The 22434-nt window shown below is 40.8% G+C and overlaps 1 protein-coding gene across 1 annotated transcript in view; it reads right to left on the minus strand.

Moving 5' to 3' along the window:
- The window catches only part of LOC110522962 (26S proteasome non-ATPase regulatory subunit 1-like), a 109562-nt gene that overhangs the window by 81135 nt on the left and 5993 nt on the right, over positions 1-22434 (minus strand). The window contains exons 2-18 of the mRNA XM_090236684.1: positions 16328-16371; positions 16122-16195; positions 15823-15992; positions 15365-15572; positions 14976-15120; positions 14197-14423; positions 13862-13919; positions 13819-13821; positions 13619-13747; positions 12048-12136; positions 11770-11848; positions 11490-11663; positions 11170-11281; positions 8076-8272; positions 6825-6847; positions 5705-5789; positions 4758-4822 (exon numbers count right to left, since the gene is read on the minus strand). Of these exons, the coding sequence (XP_090092810.1) occupies positions 4758-4822; positions 5705-5789; positions 6825-6847; positions 8076-8272; positions 11170-11281; positions 11490-11663; positions 11770-11848; positions 12048-12136; positions 13619-13747; positions 13819-13821; positions 13862-13919; positions 14197-14423; positions 14976-15120; positions 15365-15572; positions 15823-15992; positions 16122-16195; positions 16328-16371 (1882 nt within the window). The remainder of the gene's footprint in view (positions 1-4757; positions 4823-5704; positions 5790-6824; positions 6848-8075; positions 8273-11169; positions 11282-11489; positions 11664-11769; positions 11849-12047; positions 12137-13618; positions 13748-13818; positions 13822-13861; positions 13920-14196; positions 14424-14975; positions 15121-15364; positions 15573-15822; positions 15993-16121; positions 16196-16327; positions 16372-22434) is intronic.

Raw genomic sequence — 22434 nt, forward strand, 5'->3', positions numbered from 1 at the left:
ACGGATTACATGTCTTTATTCCACTGCAAATTTGATAATGGGATGGGCTTTTCTAAATCAAAACAAATTTCACATACTAGTAAAGACAAGATTCAATTGAGAATAGTCTGATGTGTGAAAGTATGATCACTTGATGAGAGAACAGCGTGTGTAGCCTGAGGCAAGAACAGAGTGCAAGCTTTTTTGCGACAAATCATCAAAAGCTTATAGTCGCATCATGCAGCCCATATTTGTTTTGGAGTTCTAAAACACTACGGTTTGTATCATTCCCAAATAACTAAATCTAGCATATAGGACTTGTTTGAAATTATGACAGACACATCATATGCACACTCGCTCCAGAATGGGGAAAAATATCCTTTCTATTTTATTTCAGCAAAGTTCAATTATATTGTTCTTACTATAAAATATAAAATAATGGCACGTAAGCATATTTAGTCCACTAAATGAACGAACATACGGCAAATAGCCAGATAACATACAGTAGGCCAACTCATATTCTGTTCTGAGAAAAAATAAAATCATATTGTTTCTTTAGACCTGCCTAATATAAATTGATTTATTGTGATGGTGTATATTAAACAGATGTCTAACTTTTTTTTTGTTATTAAATATGTTCCAAAGGTACGCATCAGCTTCTATAGCTTCTAAGTAGAAACGGCAGGTTCGTCGGTACCAGGTCGGTACACAGCAGAGACTTTTTGTTCTAGCAAGAGAAGAAATGGCCTCCTACTGTGCAAAGTCCTTATTGGCAGTCAGATCTATTGGTGTGTCTGTACCATAACGTTAGGTATACTGAAGAGCTCATGCATGGACACAGACTTAGGTATTTTAAGTAACAGCTAAACACATCATATATGTTAGTTAATGCTATCGGTCATTCGATGACAGTCCATGACATGGCACGCAAACATTGGTTGATGCATGCAACATCTGAGCAGGGGAACACGACAACAGGTTTCAGGAGCCAGCTAGTTAGATATGACTCCACCATGGGCAACAACAAACTGGCTACTAGTTAGTATTCACCAAAATACACTACTGGTCAAAGGTTTAAGAACACCTACTCATTCAAAAGGGTTTTTGTTTATTCTGACTATTTTCTACATTGTAGAATAATAGTGAAGACATCAAAACTATGAAATAACACATATGGAATCATGTAGTAACCAAAAGTGTTAAATCATGAAATTCTTCAAATGGCCACCATTTATGTGTGAGATTCTTCAAAAACCCACCCATTGCCCTGATGACATCTTTGCACACTCTTGGCATTCTCTCAACCAGCTTCATGAGGTTGTCACCTGGAATAGATTTCAATTAACAGGTGTGCCTTGTTAAAAGTTAATTTGTGGAACTTCTTTCCTTCTTATTGCGTTTGAGCCAATCAGTTGTGTTGTGACAAGGTAGGGGTGGTATACAGAAGATAGTCCATATAATGACAAGAACAGCTCAAATAAGCAAAGATAAATGACAGTCCATCAATACTTTAAGACGTCAGTCAAGACGGAAAATGTCAAGAACTTTTAAAGTTTCTTCAAGTGCAGTCGCAAAAACCATCAAACACTATGATGAAACTGGCTCCCATGAGGACCGCCACAAAAATGGAAGACCCAGAGTTACCGCTGCTGCAGAGGATAAGTTCATTAGAGTTAACTGCACCTCAGATTGCAGCCCAAATAAATGCTTCAAAAAGTTAAACAGACATCTCAACATCAACTGTTCAGAGGAGACTGCATGAATCAGGCCTTCATGGTTGAATTGCTGCAAAGAAACCACTACTAAAGGACACCAATTAGAAGAAGAGACTTACTTGGGCCAAGAAACACAAGCAATTTGTCCTTTGGTCTGGAGTCCAAATTGGAGATTTTTGGTTCCAACCGGCGTGTCTTTGTGAGACGCAAAGTGGGTGAACTGATGATCTTGTCATGTGTATTTCCCACCGTAAAGCATGGAGGAGGTGGTGTTATGGTACTTTGCTGGTGACACAGTCTGATTTATTTAGAAATCAAGGCACAGTTAACCAGTATGGCTACCACAGCATTCTGCAGGGATATGCCATCCCATCTGGTCTGCGCTTAGTGGGACTATCATTTGTTTTTCAAAAGGACAATGACCAAACGCACCTCCAGGCTGTGTAAGGGCTATTTTACCAAGAAGGAGAGTGATGGTGTGCTGCATCAGATGACTTGGCCTCCGCAATACCCGACCTAAACCAAATTGAGATGGTTTGGGATGAGTTGGACCGCAGAGTGAAGGAAAAGCAGCCAACAAGTGCTCAGCATATGTGGGAACCCCTTCAAGACTGTTGGAAAACTATTCCAGGTGAAGCCGGTTGAGAGAATGCCAAGAGTGTGCAAAGCGGTCATCAAGGCAAAGGGTGGCTATTTGAAGCATCTCAAATATATTTTGATTTGTTTAATACTTTTTGGTTACTACATTATTCCATGTGTCATTTAATAGTTTTAATGTCGTCACTATTATTCTACAATGTAGAAAATAGTACAAATAAAGAAAAACCCTTGAATGAGTAGGTGTTCTAAAACTTTTGACTAGTAGTTAATGTTCAATTCATAGTTAGTTTATCCAGTGACCACCGTATTTAGAAGGATAGCTACTGTCTGAAATGTAGCTAACGTTAGATAGTGGCTACTGACAGGCCAGTAAGCTACTAGCCAACTAATCAACAGTTTGTGCCAACAGTTTGTGGGAAGATACTAGCCAACAGTTTGTGGGAAGGTACAAATAGCAATTAGTGGACTCTTTATGAAAGGTCGGACAATGAAACTAAAATAGATTGGTAGCTATCTGGTGGGGCTTTCATTTATTTCCCAGTTCATTAATTCAGCTGAAGCTGGGTTTCCCAAGTCGTTCGGTGCTGACTGGTCATACCCGTAAGCAAACTAAACAGATGGCTCTTCAGGGCATCTGTGTGACGTCACATCCAAGAAGGCTCAACCAATCAACCAAAGTAACTCAGGAATATTAATGACTTTGCCTCCGGCTACCCTATGAAAGGACATTTCGCTAAATGGATAGGGGAGCCAAAATAATCCCACCATAAACCCCCACGCTAACTCTGGAGTTCATAATCCCAAACAACGACTACAGGGAGGCCAAATCCTGAAGTTAAGTGCCTAGTGTCATGATCACTTTAGGAGTGGCCATAAAAGAGGGCATTTTGACAAATTCTCCATTACAAAATCCATACCAGTGAATGAAGTGACGTCACTAAGCAAAAACAACGAAGGAATTGACATAATAAAACAAAAAGGGTATTATTTTTGGGTGAGTTTAACTAATTCTGGAGTCCATAGCATAAAATCTATAATAATATTATTAAGTACACAGGGTGTACCACCCTGCATTGAAATGTAATGCAATAAGCCCACATTTGATTCATACAGAACCTTTGCAGATATATGCATTGAAAGTTCTGAGATCAGCCAATGGGGAAGAATATACCCATGGTCTTTTGGAGCTGACCTTTGACTTCAGGCCCACTCAGAGACAGCGGCTCTGAGCACCACATCCTGGCTTCCCAAGACAGAGAAGGGAGTGTGTGTGTGTGTGTGTGTGTGGGGGGGGGGGGGGGGGGGGGGGGGGGGTTGTTGCTGCTCGGGAGGCTCTCTAAACACATGAAGGATTTACACACGGTTTATCTAACAGCCAATTGATCATGGGAATATCACATAACCTTTTTTGGGCTTAAAATAGACCGCCATGTTCCTCCACTTGGCCCAGCGCACTGTTTAATGCTGCAGTGCTGCCTGATGGGTAAATTCACGTCAGAGAATGAGTGATAGGGGAGATGTTGACAGGGGAGATGTTGGTCATTACGTCATGTTGATATTCCGCATGAAAACCAATCACATGGGGATCACTTAAGAGTGCCAACCCTGTAGGAAAGTGAGGGATAGTTTCAGCTCCTTGAGGTAGGCTAAGCTACAACGATGCAATGAAATACTTTAAGAGTAAAATCACTTCAAAATGTGTCATATCTTTGATCATGATTAATACTTAATAATTGGATAAGACTACCGAAAACCATTGCACGGACCAACACAAGGGTGGTTCAAAGGGTTTTCATGCACAATAGATTTAACTTGAACATCAAACAAGTTCTCACATTTCAGAAACTTAATCACACTTTCAAAACATTTAACACCCATCACTTACATAAACAATTCAGTTTATAAGAAAACAGATCAGCCCAGAGCTCCAACTGGGCTTAAATGTAACTATACTGCATGCCCTTGGTTACTTAAAACCCAAAACAAGTGTTCAGACAACATTAACTCTCTAGCCAAGCAAGAAGACAATTCCACAGGCTGTGGTGAAGACATGTGAAAACCTAATACTTGACGGGAGAACATGGATTAACCTCTGGGCAGAAGGTGGGTAACAGCCCCAGTGGCATTCACAAGTGGAAAAGCCCCATCTATTAATCTGAGGTCTGGGCGGAAGATATCTATCTCACTGTTTGCTTTGGATGTTTTAACGGTCGGGATAAGGGGGAGGAGGCTACATAAACGGCCAACAATACCCATTCGAGGACATACTCCAAACGCATTTGGAAAGTATTCCCGGGATATGGGAAGAATGCCATCTATGTGTATACAAGTAGGGGCTGATTAATCAGAGTTCGCTTGGCTGAGACTCACAGTGGACTAAGAGGCTGAAAGTAGGGGGACCTCAGCTGGGCAAAAAGGGGATTACATAGAGGTATACAGGTTTGTATAGAGCCAAGGCCTTACCTGAACATGATGAATCCAATGGATTCCACCGCTGCCCTTCTGACATCATCGTTCACGTCGCTCACCTGAAAAGGTAGAGAATGATGAATTAACAGCAGGAAGAATGCGTTGGGGCAAGATGATAATGTAACATCCACTACTAATAATTTTGCTGCACAAAAGCAAAAACGAAAAACTCCCAATCAGCCAAAATATCAAAGATTTGGGAGAAGTCCATACTTTTGTTCATAAACAGCTCATATCAAAGCTTAATCACAACTTTCACTTATGCAGGCTGCCATCTGTAGGAACAACCATCTGACCCAGTAACAATAACATTAATTAATCTATTTGGGCTTTCTGTACTACCAAAGGATTTAATTATCGTGAAAAATATACACTAGATGACCAGATGTATGTGGACATCTGCTCGTCAAACATCTCATTCCAAAATCATGGCCATTAATATGGAGTTGGTCTCCCCTTTGCTGTGATAACAGCCTCCACTCTTCTGGGAAGGCTTTCCACTAGATGTTGGAACATTGCTGCGGGGACTTGCTTCTATTCAGCCACAAGAGCATTTGTGAAGTTGGGCACCAATGTTGGGCGATTAGGCCTGTCTTGCAATCGGCGTTCCAATTCATCCCAAAGGTGTTAGATGGGGATTAGGTCAGGACTCTGTGCAGGCCAGTCAAGTTCTTTCACACCAAACCATTTCTGTATGGACCTCGCTTTGTGCACAGGGGCATTGTAATGCTGAAACAGGAAAGGGCTTTCTCAGTTGCTTCCAGAGGCAGTTTGGAATCCAATAATTTGAAGGGGTGCCCACATACTTTTGTATATAGTATACCAACACACTGTCATAACCATCCTCACAATTACAATACTTAATAGCTTGGCTATCCATGGCGTGCTCTGTTACCTGGTTGTCGGTGTCTTGCGTGAGAAAGGGGAAGGAGGATACTTACAGCCACATGCAGCAGACGTCTGATGGCCTTGTTGTTTCCGGAGCCGCAGTAGGCCATGCCCACTGTGTACATACAGGATCGGGTCCTAGAGCAGACACAGTGACAGAACACAAAGCCTTAGTTAAGAGACGAGTCTGCAGCAGTAAGTCTAGCCATGGCAACAATGTGTGGTCAACAACATCTACATCTTATTTGACATCTAGCACATTTTTTTTTTAAAGGTCCATTGCAGACATTTTCATCTCAATATCAAATCATTTCTGGGTAACAATTAAGAACCTTACGGTGATCGTTCTCAATCAAAATAGCCAAAAAGAAGAAAAAAAAACAACTTCTTAGCAAAGAGTCATTTCTCAAGCAAGCATTTTGATAGAACTGTCAGGGAGTGGTCTAAATGGGGAGGGGAAAACTGAAATTTAGCTGTTTTTGGCAGTGGTATTGAACACTCTTATTGGTCTATTAACTCATTTACCGTCTGATGTCGTCACCGGGCAGGCCGACACCCACCAAAACAGGCTGTTATTTCAATTGAACAGCTTTTACACTAAAAGCGGATTTTCACAATATTATTCCAACCTCAGTGTAGAAATAGACAGCCCTGGGAAAAAATGAAGAGACCACTGCAAAATGATCAGTTTCTCTAGTTTTACTATTTATAGGTATGTGTTTGGGTAAAATGAAAATTTTTGTTTGATTCTATAAATTACTGACAACATTTCTCCCAAATCCAAATAAAAATAGTCATTTAGAGCATTTATTTGCAGAAAATGGTCAAAACAACAAAAAAAGATGCAGTGTTGTCAGATCTCGAATAATGCAAAGAAAATAAGTTCATATTCATTTTTAAAACACAATAATGTTTTAACTTAGGAAGAGTTCAGAAATCAATATTTGGTGGAATAACCTGGATTTTCTTGGCATGCTCTCCGCCAGTCTTTCACATTGATGTTGGGTGACTTTATGCAACTCCCGGCGCAAAAATTCAAGCAGCTCGGCTTTGTTCGATGGCTTGTGACCATCCATCTTCCTCTTGATCACATTCCAGAGGTTTTCAATGGAGTTCAGGCCCTGACAGGGTTGGTCATGACAGGGTCCTGATCTGGTGGTTCTCCATCCACACCTTGGCTGTGTGGCATTGTCCTGCTGGAAAAAACAATCCTCAGAGTTGGGGAACATTGTCAGAGCAGAAGGAAGCATGTTCTCTTTCAGGACAACCTTGTTTGCTTGATTCATGCGTCCTTCACAAAGACAAATCTGCCCGATTCCAGCCATGCTGAAGCACCCCCTGAACATCACAGATCCTCCAAAATTGCACAGTGGGTGCGAGACAATGTGGCTTGTAGGCCTCTCCAGGTCTCTGTCTAACCATTAGACAACCAGGTGTTTGGCAAAGCTGAAAATTGGACTCATCCGAGAAGATGACCTTACTCCTTACTACAGTCCAATCCTTATGGTCTTTTGCAAACCTCAGCCTGGCTCTTTTCTTCTCATTGGTCTTTTTTCTAGCTTTGCACGACTTCAGCCCCGCCCCTAAGAGCCTGTTTCGAACCGTCCTCGCCATGCACTTCACCCCAGCTGCCTTTTGACATTCTTTTTGTAGGTCACTTGATATCATCCTACGGTTGTTGAGTGACATTCAAATGAGTTGTCGGTCATCCCCGTCAGTGGAGTTATTTTCGCCCTCTGCCGGTCTGTAGCTTTGTTGTCCCCAATGTCTGCTGCTTGACCTTGTCCTTATGAACCGCCGTCTTTGAAATTGTAAGGATGGAAGCAACCTGACACTCACTGTATCCCTCTGCCAGTAAAGCCATAATTGAACCCTTATTTCGCTCACTCAAAACATTCCTTTTCAACTCTTTTGGCATGGTCAATTGTTATTTTTAATTCCAATTACTTGAGGTACTACTAGCACTGCTTTTGCCATCCAGCTGGTCCTATTGCAAGAGGAGAGTGATGACCACAGCAGTGTTTTTTATACTTTTCCTAGTTAAATAAGGTTCAGATGATCACCTAATTAGTACCTCATTCAGTAGAATGAGGTGTGCCTGTGTTGGAATTCAACAGACACTGGAATGGAAGCCATACATTTAGAGATGCTGATTTAAGAAAAATATCCATCAGTCTCTTAATTTTTTCCAGAGCTGTACAGTTCAAGAGAGGTATTCATGGTCACAGTAAATTAATACAGATGAATACGGGCAGGAAAAAAGCAAAAGCAACCACATTTGGCAACAATAGGCAAAAGGGTTAACTGTCATGGGTGCATAGCCAAGGAATAAATGTGAATAAATTACAATGCAAAGTGCTGAGAATGCATATACCCATCATCACCAGGTATAATTGAAGAAGAGTGTGTGCGTGTGACTGTTACCTTGTCTCTGCAGAGGCTCTCGATGAGCGTGTCTGCCTCCTCCATGCGTCCGTACATGACCATGGCGATTCCAACGGCCAGGCCGCGCAGGATCTTCTCGTGCTGCGTCTCCTGGGCGTAGCCCACCATGTCCTCAATGGCCTGTGCCGACTTCGAGCCCAGCATGACCAGCCCCAGGGCCAGCCCCACAGCTTCACCTGGGAACAGAGGGCAGACGCAGACATGAGCACCGCATGATGGTAGAGGTCTGTGCGGGACTGATTTCTTTATCCCACCCACTCCTACAACTTTTCATACCTCACGTGCCTACTCCCGCTGGCCTTTTGTCCGACTCCCACCCGCAAGAACTGGTCCCGTACCAAACCGCAGTCCTGCAATTGTTATTTTAGGCGTATGTGACACAGCTTGCTTGGCAGCCATGGTCCCAGCAATTTTTGTGCCTTATAGTCAAAACCAAAATGGGCAAAAATAACCAAGAAATTCTCACGTGGCCAATTATATTAAGCTATCGGTATTACTGGGCTATATCAGCCAATAGGCTTGACAGGTTGAAAGAGCCAGAGTTGGAAAGAGAACGGACACTTGCGCTTTTACTTCAGCTACGTTTTCCATAATCTAGCCTACCTTAAAGGAAAGGTTCACCCATTTTGAATGTTATATTGTTTTTGTGCATCTCTGAGTGATGTTCTATCAATTCCCTGGGTCATTTCATGTTTTCATCTGTATTTGAGTTAAAACCTCTTCATCCTACCCCCTCCTTTTTCGAACATTCTGTTAAAAATCGCGCAACTTTTCAGCGTCCTGCTACTCATGCCAGGAATATAGTATATGCATATGATTAGTATGTGTGGATAGAAAACACTCTGAAGTTTCTAAAACTGGTTAAATCACGGCTGTGACTATAACAGATCGTGTGTTTCATCGAAAAGCGCAAGAAAAACTGCTCACTGAAAGCTAAAAATAATATCCATGCGTCACTTTCATGGATTGTTAAAAGGGCACAAAATTAATTATGGACCTGCATGCAATTCCTACAGATTCCACACATGTCGCCATTGTCGTCATTATCCGGGGAGTTTTTTGTTGGTAAATCCAACTAACTGGATTCCATTTCTTCCGGTCTCCGCCAGGATGTTTTGAAGTGCACATTTTCAGCCATTGATTTGAAGACGAGGAGCTATTGAATACACATCGCCAAGTGATCATTTTGATAGATTGTAAATGTTTACTAATACCTAAAGTTGGATTACAAAAGTATTTCGAAGTGTTTTGTGAAAGTTTATCGTCAACTTTTTTAATTTTTAAAAATGACGCTGCGTTTTAAAACTATGTTTTTTTCTGAATTACACAGCTTCCATAGATGGCTATTTTGGGTATATATGGACCGATTTAATCGAAAAAAAGACCCAATAGTGATGTTTATGGGGCATATAGGAGTGCCAAGAAAGAAGCTCGTCAAAGGTAATGAATGTTTTAATTTTATTTCTGCGTTTTGTGTAGCGCCGGCTACGCTAAATATTTTGTTTAGGTCGCAATCAGGCATTTTGGGGTGTTGCATGCTATCAGATAATAGCTTCTCATGCTTTCGCCAAAAAGCATTTTAAAAATCTGACTTGTTGGCTAGATTCACAACGAGTGTAGCTTTAATTCTATACCCTGCATGTGTATTTTGATGAACGTTTGAGTTTTAACAAGTACATTTAGCATTTAGCGTAGCGCATTTGCATTTCCAGGTGCCTAGTTGAGACATCTGCGTCTCAAGTAGGAGCAAGAAGTTTTAACAGCGTTTAAGCAGCCAGAAATCCATCCGGTATGACGTAGCACCATGATGAAGTCATTGACTACACTGGAAGTTAACAGGAATACAACTTTTAGATCGCAAAAACATGTATCATACATGTCAAATTTCAATACTGGCCGATGTCTTTACTCAGAAGGATTTCTTCTCTCGAATGAGCCATTGATCATATTTTTGCGATATTCCTACCTTGAGAAATGTGTAATTGAACTTAATTTTTCCTATTTGTGTCTGCCTTTTTAGTCCAGGGTGATTTGCATTGTGCTGTTGCCAGATATATTATAGAAAGCAGATAGGAATACAATGAATAAAGAAATGTATAACGCCCCACGCAGCAGATTGTCAACCAATCGCGTTCAAGTTGTCATGCTGAGTCACGTAGTCGTTAAGCTAATTGTCACACAATCCCCTTCTCAAAGTCAGTGTATATGTCGATAAACGTGCCTATTTTCCTCAAAAGTATGTAATGTCACGATTATAAAGCTATACGATAATACTAAAAGATTTGTAATGTTGTACTTCTTGTTGACGAAATTCGTGCTTATGTTGGGTTTTTGAGCTAGCGCCCAATAAACTCCCCTTCACCCCTTGAAGGAGAGCGCTCCTTTTTTCCCAGAATTGCCCAGAATGCACTGCACAACCCATTGACAGAGCATGGGCAACATTTCCCCAACTTCTCAAAAGTATATCTGTTGGTTGAGCGCCCTCCACTTCTTTCCATTATCAATATTTATTTCAAGATACTGTAGTAAACTGTAGCCTAATCGTATTAAAGTGAATTTCCTTGGAAAGAAACTGTACCATGCTTCTCTGCCCATGCATTTAATTGAGATCACACATTTAGCCTATTGTCACACACGATCTTGCATGCCCAACTAGGAGAGGAGAGGTATAGGCTACTGAACTTGAAGCAGCGAATGATGAGTGTTTGTGTGTGTGAGAATAGTGCAACAAAAATGTGCTTTTAATACAATATATTGGAGAACGCATACAAAACAGAAAGATGACCGTTTCCATATTTGTCTGTATGAAAAATGCAGACCACGCCTCAATGATCTCTGCCCTCTACATATAGAACACAGTGCTCCTATAGGATATACAATAGGACAACACGGTGCTCCTATGTTGTTTTTTCTAGTATCACTGAACTCTTATCAAAATGTTTTTCTGAATTCACTACCGATGGGGATTTGACATCCCATGTTACACTCTATAAAGGCTACATAGAGATGCTAGTTGGCTACATTTAAACTTGAATAGCACTGAATTCCCTATTGTCTGTTCAGGTTCATGTACCTGTTACTGCATCATCCTGGTACAGGTTAGACTTGAGCAGGTCGTAAACATCCTGCCTGGCCGTACCCAAGGCAGCCAATCCCAGGCCTAGACCTCCGCCGTGACGGACAATCTGTGGAAGGAAACAAAGCAAACCACAGACACGAAGACAACTTTGTATTCAACTCAAATGTGATATGATATCCCTCTGATGGGCTTCGGATAATTATTTCTATACTGCTTACACACAAGATCAAATCTAAGTGACCAAAGGGGTAGGGAGGCTATGGGTTGATTTGGAATTGGGCACAATAAATGTCACGCATCTTGTTGCCACTCACGTCGTTGCTGGCGTTCTTGAGCTGGCTGAGCAGGTAGTCGATAATGTCCCCCCCGTGGTTGGCGTGGATCAGCCCGAGGGCGTACAGGCCACCTCCCTCCTGGTAGGCCGATCCAGGGGAGGTGTCTTTGGGCAGATATGTGGCCATCAACTGCAGCGCCTCTTTCTCGTGGCCCTGAAACAGAGATGTGGGTGAAATGTGGTTCTTTATATAAAAAAAACAAAAGAGGTCTCAGATATCTATTTATTTATTATCCAAAATTGTTTCAGCAAAAGTTTACCTTGTGAATGACGCCAAGACTGGCAGTGGCTGTGAACTTGGCCCAGTTGGTGGCTCTTGCAAGCCACTCCAAGTTCTCTCTGTTAAAATAATGAATAAAATCACATCACACATTTAAACACAGCGTTGTTCCTTTATGTCCTCACACCACTAGGTAAATGTACCCCACTACCACCCTCACAATAAAAGAGAAATGTAAAACTGGACTGGCAAAACAGAAGATGATAGTCTCCATTTGTTAATGTTATAGCTGTTGATGTTAAAGCATAGTGGCTATACCTGAGGAACTGGTCACTTGTGGTTCCCGTATGCATGAAGGAGTTGGCTATGACCGTGGCTGTGTGGCACACTGAATTTCGAACTGCATCCTGGAATAGGTAGAGGTTAAAAAAAAATCCTGTATATATCCAATATATACAGTACCAGTCAAAAGTGTGAACACCTACTCATTCAAGAGTTTCTTGATTTTCACTATTGTCTACATTGTATTATAATAATAGTGAAGACATCAAAACTATGAAATAATACATATGGAATCATGTAGTAAGCAACAAAAAAAAAGTGTTGAACAAATCAAAATATATTTTATATTTGAGATTCTAAAAAGTAGCCACCCATTGCCTTCACAGTGTTGCACACTCTTGGCATTCTCTCAACCAGCTTCATGAGGTAGTCACCTGGAATACATTTCAATTAACAGGTGTGCCTTCTTAAAAGTACATTTGTGGAATTTCTTTCCCTTCTTATTGTGTTTGAGCCAATCAGTTGTGCATACAGAAGAAAGCCCTATTTGGTAAACGGCCAAGTCCATATTATGGCAAGAACAGCTCAAATAAGCAAAGAGAAACGATAGTCCATCAATACTTAAGACATGAAGGTCAGTCAATGAAGAAAAGTTGAACAACTGAGTTTCTTCAAGTGCAGCTGCAAAAAACATCAAGCACTATGATGAAACTGGCTCTCATGAGGACTGCCACAGGAAAGGAAGACCCAGAGTTACCTCTGCTGCAGAGGATAAGTTCATTAGAGCTACCAGCATCAGAAATTGCAGCCCAAATTTACTAAGTTCAAGTAACAGACACATCTAAACATCAACTGTTCAGAGGAAACTATGTAAATCAGGCCTTCATTGTCGAATTGCTGCAAAGAAACCACTAAAGGACACCAATAAGAAAATGAGACTTGCTTGGGCCAAGAAACACGAGCAATGGACATTAAACCGGTGGAACTCTGTCCCTTGGTCTGATGAATCCAAATTGGAGATTTTTGGTTCCAACCGGCGTGTCTTCGTCGGACACAGAGTAGGTGAACTGATGATCTCTGCAAGTGTGGTTCCCACCGTGAAGCATGTAGGTGGTGGTGTGATGGTGCTTTGCTGGTGACACTGTTGCGGATTTATTTAGAATTCAAGGCACACTTAACCAGCATGGCTACCACAGCATTCTGCAGTGATACGCCATCCCATCTGGTTTGCGCTTAGTGGGACTATCATTTGTTTTTTAACAGGACAATGACCCAACACAACTCCATTCTGTGTAAGGGCTATTTGACCAAGAAGTAGAGTAATGGAGGGCTGCATCAGATGACCTGGCCTCCACAATCAGCCATCCTCAACCCAATTGAGATGGTTTGGGTTGAGTTGGACTTTGAAGCATCTCAAATATATTTTTATTTGTTCAACACTTTTTTGGCTACTACGTAATTCCATGTGTTATTTCATAGTTTTGATGTCTACCCCAGTATTCTACAATGTAGAAAATAGTAAAAAATAAAGAAAAACCCTTGAGTGAGTAGGTGTCCAAACTTGAGACTGGTACTGTATGTCTAATACTCATACTGGCATCCTTTACCTTTGTGTTCTTGAGAATCATTAGGTCTGTGTTGTTGTTCCGGATGAGGAACTGTAGATGCAATTCGATGGCCATTTCGCCGCTGAGAATTTTTGTCATCTTTGCATTCTGGTCCTTTGGCTCATCGTTCTATGCAAACAGAGGCAGGGCTGACCAATTATTTTGGGTGACAACAACCATTTAAAATTGCAAAAGACAACCATCTGGTAGAGGTGGGGGTAACATTGGATCTTTCGTACTCACGTCTGCTGCTTTTCCTGCAGGGGAGCTGCCGGCCTTATCGTCCGTCTCCATAGCATCACTGAGACCAAGGAGAAAATATGATAACTTCCATGCAACTTCAAAGATAAAATACAATCCTGATTGGCTAAACTTCAACTTATTGGCAAAATCAACTTAGTTTCACAGTAAATTATCTGTGAAATGTCAAGATATTCTGCCTACACCGACGTTCAATTTTAACACATCTTACTACATTTTCTACCCATTTTCCCTGCTCCCTCAATCTTTCCGTAACCTTTTTTTATTTCCTTTACCTACCCTTCAGACCTTGAGGCTGTACCCTCCAACTCGCCTACCTGTCGTTGTCCAGGGTGGGCACGGTGCCCGTGTTGGTAGAGCCGGGCACGGCAGGGATGGGCGTGCCCACAGTGCGCAGGTTCTGGATGACCGAGGAGAGGAACTGCTGGCTGGCGCTTTCATACAGGTCGAAGCAGATCTGGTAGGCCATCAACAGGTTGTCTTCCTTCACCAGCTTCTCCAGGATGTCACTCACCGCCTGTGGGTCATCCAGGAAGATCAGGCACTGTGGAGGAGTGAGACAAAGTTTGAGTGTGATGCATGGTGGTCAAGTGGTTACTTCCTTGTATTAGTAAAGTGTATTTATTTGACATTGAACACATTTGCAGCTAAAACCTGAATTGCAGTAACCAAAACAAAAAGAGATTTAGGTGGGGGAATGAAGACCGGTAATCTCTAGTCAGCCTCAAAGCGACTGAGTCTGCTGGCAATACATGTGAGTATGGGCACATGCAACCTGTTTGTCCTGATGAAGACCCACCTCAGACCAAAACATTGCTACAAATAAAAGTGGTTTATGTGTTTGTCTTCTCTTTATAGTGTTTGTCTTCTCGTTTCCTCGTGCAGTTTCTCACAAACCCCCCTAACAATAAGGTGTGCATGTGATAATGTTAATTTTCAAAGTAATTTGTCATTGAATGACTAATTCCACTGGGTCAAGATGTTAGTTTCAGCTGGTGAAATCAGAGAACCACCATCCTACCACCAAACTGTGGGAAGCTGAATGGATACCAAAAAAAATCTAAGCCCAAATCGAAGTGTCCTTTCTTCCTGTTACCTGGCAAACGTTGATGAAGTCAGGCTTCTCCAGATTCATGTAGAGCTTGACTAGCACTCGGAGTACCTTATTGCGAAACTTCTTAATTTGCATCAGTGACATGCAGACCTTCAAGCTGTAGGCCAGTAGGCCACTAACGTCATTCCGTTGAAGACGAAAAAAAGGAAGAGGGTTAGGATTGCAAGTTGTTACTGGAAGATATAAATTTACACCACAACATTCCATTCAAATGTAGGCAAAACCAAAAAGACAATGATCTGTGGATTTTCATGAAGCTAATAATTTTTTAATAATAATTTTTTAATAATTACATTAAGTAGTCTAATTAAACTTAATTTGTGTAACCAAAACAGAATTGTTTCAGAAGACGACCAGGGGAACCACTGACCGATTCGAGGATGGTCTTCTCAAAGATGTCCAGGCGCCGCGTCTCCAGGGCAATGCCGATGGCCTGCTTGTACTTGTGGTCGCCCAGGCACCGCAGGAACATCTTGTTGACGATGCCCTCGAGCCGGGGATCGATGCTCTTCTTCTCCTCATCCTCGGGAAGCTCAGCATTCTCCACCCGTTGCTTGGTGTAGTGGTCGATACATTTGACTAAGAGGGCGAGACAGAGGTCATCAAATAACTGCTTTATACCGCTGAGGAATAATTAACCGCTGTGATTTGTGGTATCAGTGAGTTGATATCTGAATTAGCAATGCTGGTCAGTGGGTATACATCAATTTAACGTTATTGAGGTGTCTATGGGTAATGTAACAAAAGGGAAGCCTAAAGATCAGCAGGACCCTGAGGTCATCATCAAGATTGTGTACTTAGGGACACATGCAGTTGTGACATCACTCACCGATAATGGTCTCCACATACTCAGAGTCGTCTGTGACATTGAAAAGGTCTCCTGCACCTAGAGCATAGTTCAACGACTCATCAAATGCCCCGAGGTGGTAGAACACTTTAGAAGCCACCAAGGCAGCAAACGCCCTGCTCCGAAACGTCTCATCTTCATACAGGACTTCGCTGTGAGGAGAGAACACCATTTCGAAATAAACCCATTTATCATGAAGAAGTTTACCTTGTCATGCGTCTCTTCCAATAAAACGGACAACTTTGTGCATCATTTCCTTATCAAAAAAAATAAATACGTACATTTTGTCAACAGATCCTGATATCTCAGCCCAGAAGTCATTGACAATGGAGTTCAGCTTGTGCAGAGCAAACTCCTACAAGCAAAACAATCCCAACGTTAGAATAAAATGTAAAGATCATGGTCTAATAGGATTTTAGGTACTCTAGGTCCAGGATTGGTGACCCCTGGTGTATTCTCACTGGATAACAAGCTGTGTTTATGATACCTTTAGCTGGGGCTCCTCCTCATCCAGGAGCGAAATGATTCCAGCTGAAATCAAAGAATATGTAGCTAGTCAGTTTCAACATCATGGATAAAACCTGATACATATGTGTACCTAGCTAGTTAACGTTTGTCATAGTTTCCTAGCTATCAGCTACATGTGAAGCCCAAACAGGTCAAATGGTAGCCGCGTTAACCAGGCTTTGAAAACAAATTATACAGCATGTTGTTTTACATTATCTAGTTTGCCTACTAGCTAGATGAGCAGGGCAAACCAGTTTTGGTGACTACTGGTACATCATCAAAATAAACGTTTCTGGAAGCATTCAGTCAATTTTACCGAAGTACTAACTTATTGCTGCACCGTATCCCGAAACTTCGGTACTTTTTTAATAATAGAACATGAAAAACTGCTAGGTAGGAGAATTGTTACTTTCGGAACTTATGTCAAATGTGTCTCATTGATCAAGTGCGTACCAGCACAGCCGATGTCCCCTTTGTCCCCATCCACGGGATGGGCGGGCTTAGGGTCATGAAATATTGTGTAGATGAAGGGAGGGTGGGTTGAATAAAGAGAAAACAATACATTAAAATAGTCTATAAACGTATAATTCCTTGCAATTCTGTATAATTTCATTGCATATACCAAACATTAGGAACACTTTCCTAATATTGAGTTGCGCCCACACCCCTAACAGACATACTTTGAAAACAGTTACTGTAGCATTTATTTAACTACACAACTCACGTGCTCATACTTGACTTTTGACCATTTTTATGAAATGCTCACTGTAGAGCCCTGAGTGTGACCACCCGTCAACGTGGCTGGTATATTAAACATTCTTACCCGCCAATGCCAAAATCTAACCGCATTTGGTGGTGGGGGGTGTTCGTTTTAGGCCCCGTCTCTGAAACATTATGAGTTGCGGTGCATTTATGAGAGCATCTGATGCAGATTAGGGAAGACAGAGCTATATCCCGGGGATATAGGCTACTGAATATAGCCTATTCACATCGCAGTTAGAGCGACTATTGTGCAGTTTACAAAGCGAAAGTAATATGAAGATTGGGACACAAGTGATGATAGTCATCAATGGATTTAACGTGAGCATTTTTGTCCAATAAACAAATGACTTGCATGGTCACGTGGTTTTGTTTAGGAATTTTGTTTGTTTGAAAATGTTAAACCAACCAAATGAAAAAAATAATCAACACACAATACCCCATAATAACAAAGCAAAAACAGGTTCAGATTTAACAAATAAATATTACATTTACATAAGTATTCAGACCCTTTACTCAGTACTTTGTTAAAGCACCTTTGGCAGCAATTACAGCCTTAAGTCTTCCTGTGTATGACGGGACAAGCTAGTCCTTGATGACAAGCATACCGATAACATAATGAAGCCACCACCATGCTTGAAAATATGAAGAGTGGTACTCAGTGAAGAGTTGTGTTGGATTTGCCCCAAACATAAGGCTTTGGATTCAGGACATAAAGGTAATTTCTTTGCCACATTTTTTCAGTTATTCTTTAGTGCCTTATTGCAAACAGGATGCATGTTTTGGAATATTCTCTACAGGCTTCCTTTTTTCCCCCCACTCTCATTTAGGTTACTTTTGTGGAGTAACTACAATGTTGTTGATCCATCATTAGTTATCTCCCATCACAACCTATAAACTCTGTTTTAAAGTCACCATTGGCATTATGGGTAAATCCCTGAGCCATTTCCTCCCTCTGCGGCAACAGAATAAGGGAGGTCAAAAAAGGGGAGGTCAAAATTCTGTTTGTACACTTGTTTACATGGATATGCTTCTTAATAAAACCTATTTGAAACAAGCCATTACACTTTGTTACCATTATGGCATTTCATTACTATTATTATTCAAGTTATTACTTATAAATATTAATGAACAAATTAAGAAATGCCAGGTTGGAGAGGATCAAAAGCCACCAGCCTATGTCGGATACAATAGCAAATATTTTTTTCTTTAAAACGTATTAAAAAACCTAGGCATCTCTTAGAGTTTCCGAATGTAGCCTAGAAGATAATGAATTGACAAGGAAAGCATGAAAGGGACAGCTATGCTATAATATGAAGATGAAATTGACCATCACTAAAATTGAAACAAATACACGTAACATGTCCATAGCCTATTGATCAGCAATGCTGATTATCGAGGGGGAGGTTGTTGGAAACATTTTTAAAACATTGTGAAGAACTATTATAATTTAAATGGAAGTAAAAAGAAACGTCACAAATAGAACCAACTTCTATTTCAGTGCCTGGCCACGCAGGCGCTCGCTGTCGCACGCAAGCAGTGTGGGTGCAATAATTGAATAACGTGTACATTTATTTTGCAGCGCACGCAAGTGGTGTGTACAGCATTTCAGGTGTGTGCACTCCATCAACAGGACAGAGATATACCCACAAGGAGCACATAAATGATATGAAACAAACCAAAACGTATTTCTCATAAGTATAGCAGGTTGTGAACTCTGCAAATAACATTTCCACCCCGAGAATGAGAACAGTAAATTACTGTACTTAATAAATGCATTAACAGAAATTAATGTAACCAAATGACCGTGATTAACGGTAAATTGCCTGTTATACAAACGGTAGGTTACCACATGGGCATTTATAAAAGTGTATTGCCGGGCGACACTGTATAGCCTAGGCTACTATTCTACTTCACGAGGATAGGAGGGCTGCAATTTAGGGCTTTGAATTTCCATGCCTTGCGGCCAAATTGGACATTATGCCCTTGGGCTGAACATAATCATTATACATCCTTTCTCCTAGCTGCCAATTGCAGTGCTCCGAAGCCATCTCTCACTCACATGGCTCGCTCAGATATCTAATTTCCTATAAGCCAATGCCAGTCACGTGATCGGATCCTTCTCAAGCATCAGAAATGGAATAATGTGTCCCTGAACAAAGGTGGGGTCAAAAATTAAAAGTAACAGTCAGTGTCTGGTGTGGCCACCACCACCTGCTCCTCCTCATGGACTGCACCAGAAATGCCAGTTCTTGCTGTGAGATGTTAACCCACTCTTCCACCAAGGCACCTGCAAGTTCCTGGTAGAGGTCGACCGCTTATGATTTTTCAACGCCGACACTGGTTATTGGAGGACCAAAAAAGCCGATACCGATTAACCAGACTATTTTTTTATTAATTATTTGTAATATTGACAATTACAACAATACTGAATGAACACTTATTTTAACTTAATATAATACATCAATAAAATAAATGTAGCCTCAAATAAATTATGAAACATGTTCAATTTGGTTTAAATAATGCAAAAACAAAGTGTTGGAAAAGAAAGTGCAATATGTGCCATGTAAAAAAAAAGAAAAAATTCCTTGCTCAGAACATGAGAACATATGAAAGCTGGTGGTTCCTTTTAACATGAGTCTTTAGTTGTAGTTATTATAGGAAATATAGGACTATTTCTCTCTATACCATTTGTATTTCATATACCTATGACTATTGGATGTTCTTATAGGCACTTTAGTATTGCCAGTGTAACAGTATAGCTTCCGTCCCTCTCCTCGCTCCTACCTGGGCTCGAACCAGGAACACATCGACAACAGCCACCCTCGAAGCAGCGTTACCCATGCAGAGCAAGGGGAACAACTACTCCAAGTCTCAGAGCAAGTGACGTTTGAAACGCTATTAGCGCACACCCCGCTAACTAGCTAGCCATTTCACATCGGTTTCACCAGCCTAATCTCGGGAGTTGATAGGCGTGAAGTCATAAACAGCGCAAGGCTTGAAGCATTGCGAAGAGCTGCTGTCAAACGCACAAAATTGCTGTTTGAATGAATGCTTACGAGCCTGCTGGTGCCTACCATCGCTCAGTCAGACTGCGCTATCAAATATAAAATCATAGACTTAATTATAACATAATAACACACAGAAATACGAGCCTTTGGTCATTAATATGGTCAAATTCAGAAACTATCATCTCGAAAACAAGACGTTTATTCTTTCAGTGAAATACGGAACTGTTCCGTATTTTATCTAACGGGTGGAATCCATAAGTCTAAATAATCATGTTACATTGCAAAACCTTAAATGTTATGTCATAATTACGTAAAATTCTGGCAAATTAGTTCGCAACGAGCCAGGCAGCCCAAACTGTTGCATATACACTGACTCTGTATGCAATGAACGCAAGAAGTGACACAATTTCACCTGGTTAATATTGCCTGCTAACCTGGATTTCTTTTAGCTAAATATGCAGGTTTAAAATATATACTTCTGTGTATTGATTTTAAGAAAGGCATTGTTGTTTATGGTTAGGAGCAACGACAGTCCTTTTTGCGAATACGCACCGCATTAATTATATGCAAAGCAGGACACGCTAGATAAACTAGTAATATCATCAACCATGTGTAGTTAAAACCAGTTATGCATTAGGGGGCGCTATTAAAGTTTTTGCATGAAAAACGTTCCCGTTTTAAACAAGATATTTTGTCACGAAAAGATGCTTGACTATGCATATAATTGACAGCATTGGTAAGAAAACACTGACGTTTCCAAAACTGCAAAGATATTGTCTGTGAGTGCCACAGAACTGATGTTACAGGCGAAACCCAGATACAAATCCAACCAGGAAGTGCCGCATTTTTTTAAACCGCCTCATGCCAATGACTCCTTATATGGCTGTGCATGAGCTACGAATGAGCTTACATTTTCCACGTATTCCCCAAGGTGTCTACAGCATTGTGACGTATTTTTACTCATTTCCATTGAAGATTAGCCGTAAGGGACCATATATAGCAAGTGGTCACATGGTGTCTCCCGCAGAAAATCTTGCGTAAAATACTGAGGTAGCCATTTTTCCAATCGCTTCTTATGAGAAACCAATTGCCTCGACGGATATATTATCGAATATATATGTTTAAAAAACCTTGAGGATGGATCCTAAACAACATTTGCCGTGTTTCTGTCGATATTATGGAGTTCATTTTGAAAAAAGTTCAGCGTTGTAGTGGTAGCATTTTCCGGTCGATTTCTCAGCCAAGCATGATGAACAAACGAGAGCTATTTCGCCTACAAAAATAATAATTTTGGAAAAAAGGAACATTTGCTATCTAACTGGGAGTCTCCTGAATGAAAGCATCCGAAGTTCTTCAAAGGTAAATTATTTAATTTGGTTGCTTTTCTTATTTTCGTGAAAATGTTGCCTGCTGCAGCAGAGCCTAGCATAGCATTATGCCATGATAAACTTACACAAATGCTTGTCTAGCGTTGGCTGTAACGCATATTTTGAAAAACTGAGGTGACAGTGTTATTAACAAAAGGCTAAGCTTGTGTTTGAATATATTTAATTCATTTAATTTGCGATTTTCATGAATAGGAAAAGTTTCTAGGGGTATTTATGTCCGCTGCGTTATGCTAATTCGTTTGAGGCTATGATTACGATCCCGGATCCGGGATTGCTCGTCGCAAGAGGTTTTAACTAGTGATTATGATTGATTGATTGATTTGCTTTTTTATAAAATAAGTTTAATGCTAGCTAGCAACTTACCTTGGCTTCTTACTGCATTCGCATCACAGGCAGGCTCCTCGTGGAGTGCAATGTAATCAGGTGGTTAGAGCATTGGACTAGTTAACCGTAAGGTTGCAAGATTGAATCCCTGAGCTGACAAGGTAAAAATCTGTCGTTCTGCCCTTGAACAAGGCAGTTCCTAGGCCGTCATTGAAAATAAGAATGTGTTCTTAAATAAAGGTGTAAATAAATAAATATTTATACATCTTTCTTTTGGTGTTTTTCAGAGTCAGTAGAAAAGCCTCTTTATATTGTCCTATGTTTTCATAACTGTGACCTTAATTGTCTACTGTTAGTGTCTTAACGACCGTTCCACAGGTGCATGTTCATTAATTGTTTATAGTTCATTGAACAAGCATGGGGAACAGTGTTTAAACCCTTTACAATAAAGATCTGTGAAGTTATTTGGATTTTTACTAATTATCTTTGAAAGACAGGGTCCTGAAAAAGAGACGTTTCTTTTTTTGCTGTCTTAAACCCTTTAGACACTAGGCCCTCCATGGAATGAATTTGACAGCCCTGTGTTAGAAGAGCTGTCCACATTT

Source organism: Oncorhynchus mykiss, chromosome 5, assembly GCF_057628025.1.
Source record: "Oncorhynchus mykiss isolate SJ-2025 chromosome 5, ASM5762802v1, whole genome shotgun sequence".
Classification (NCBI taxonomy): Eukaryota; Metazoa; Chordata; class Actinopteri; order Salmoniformes; family Salmonidae; genus Oncorhynchus; species Oncorhynchus mykiss.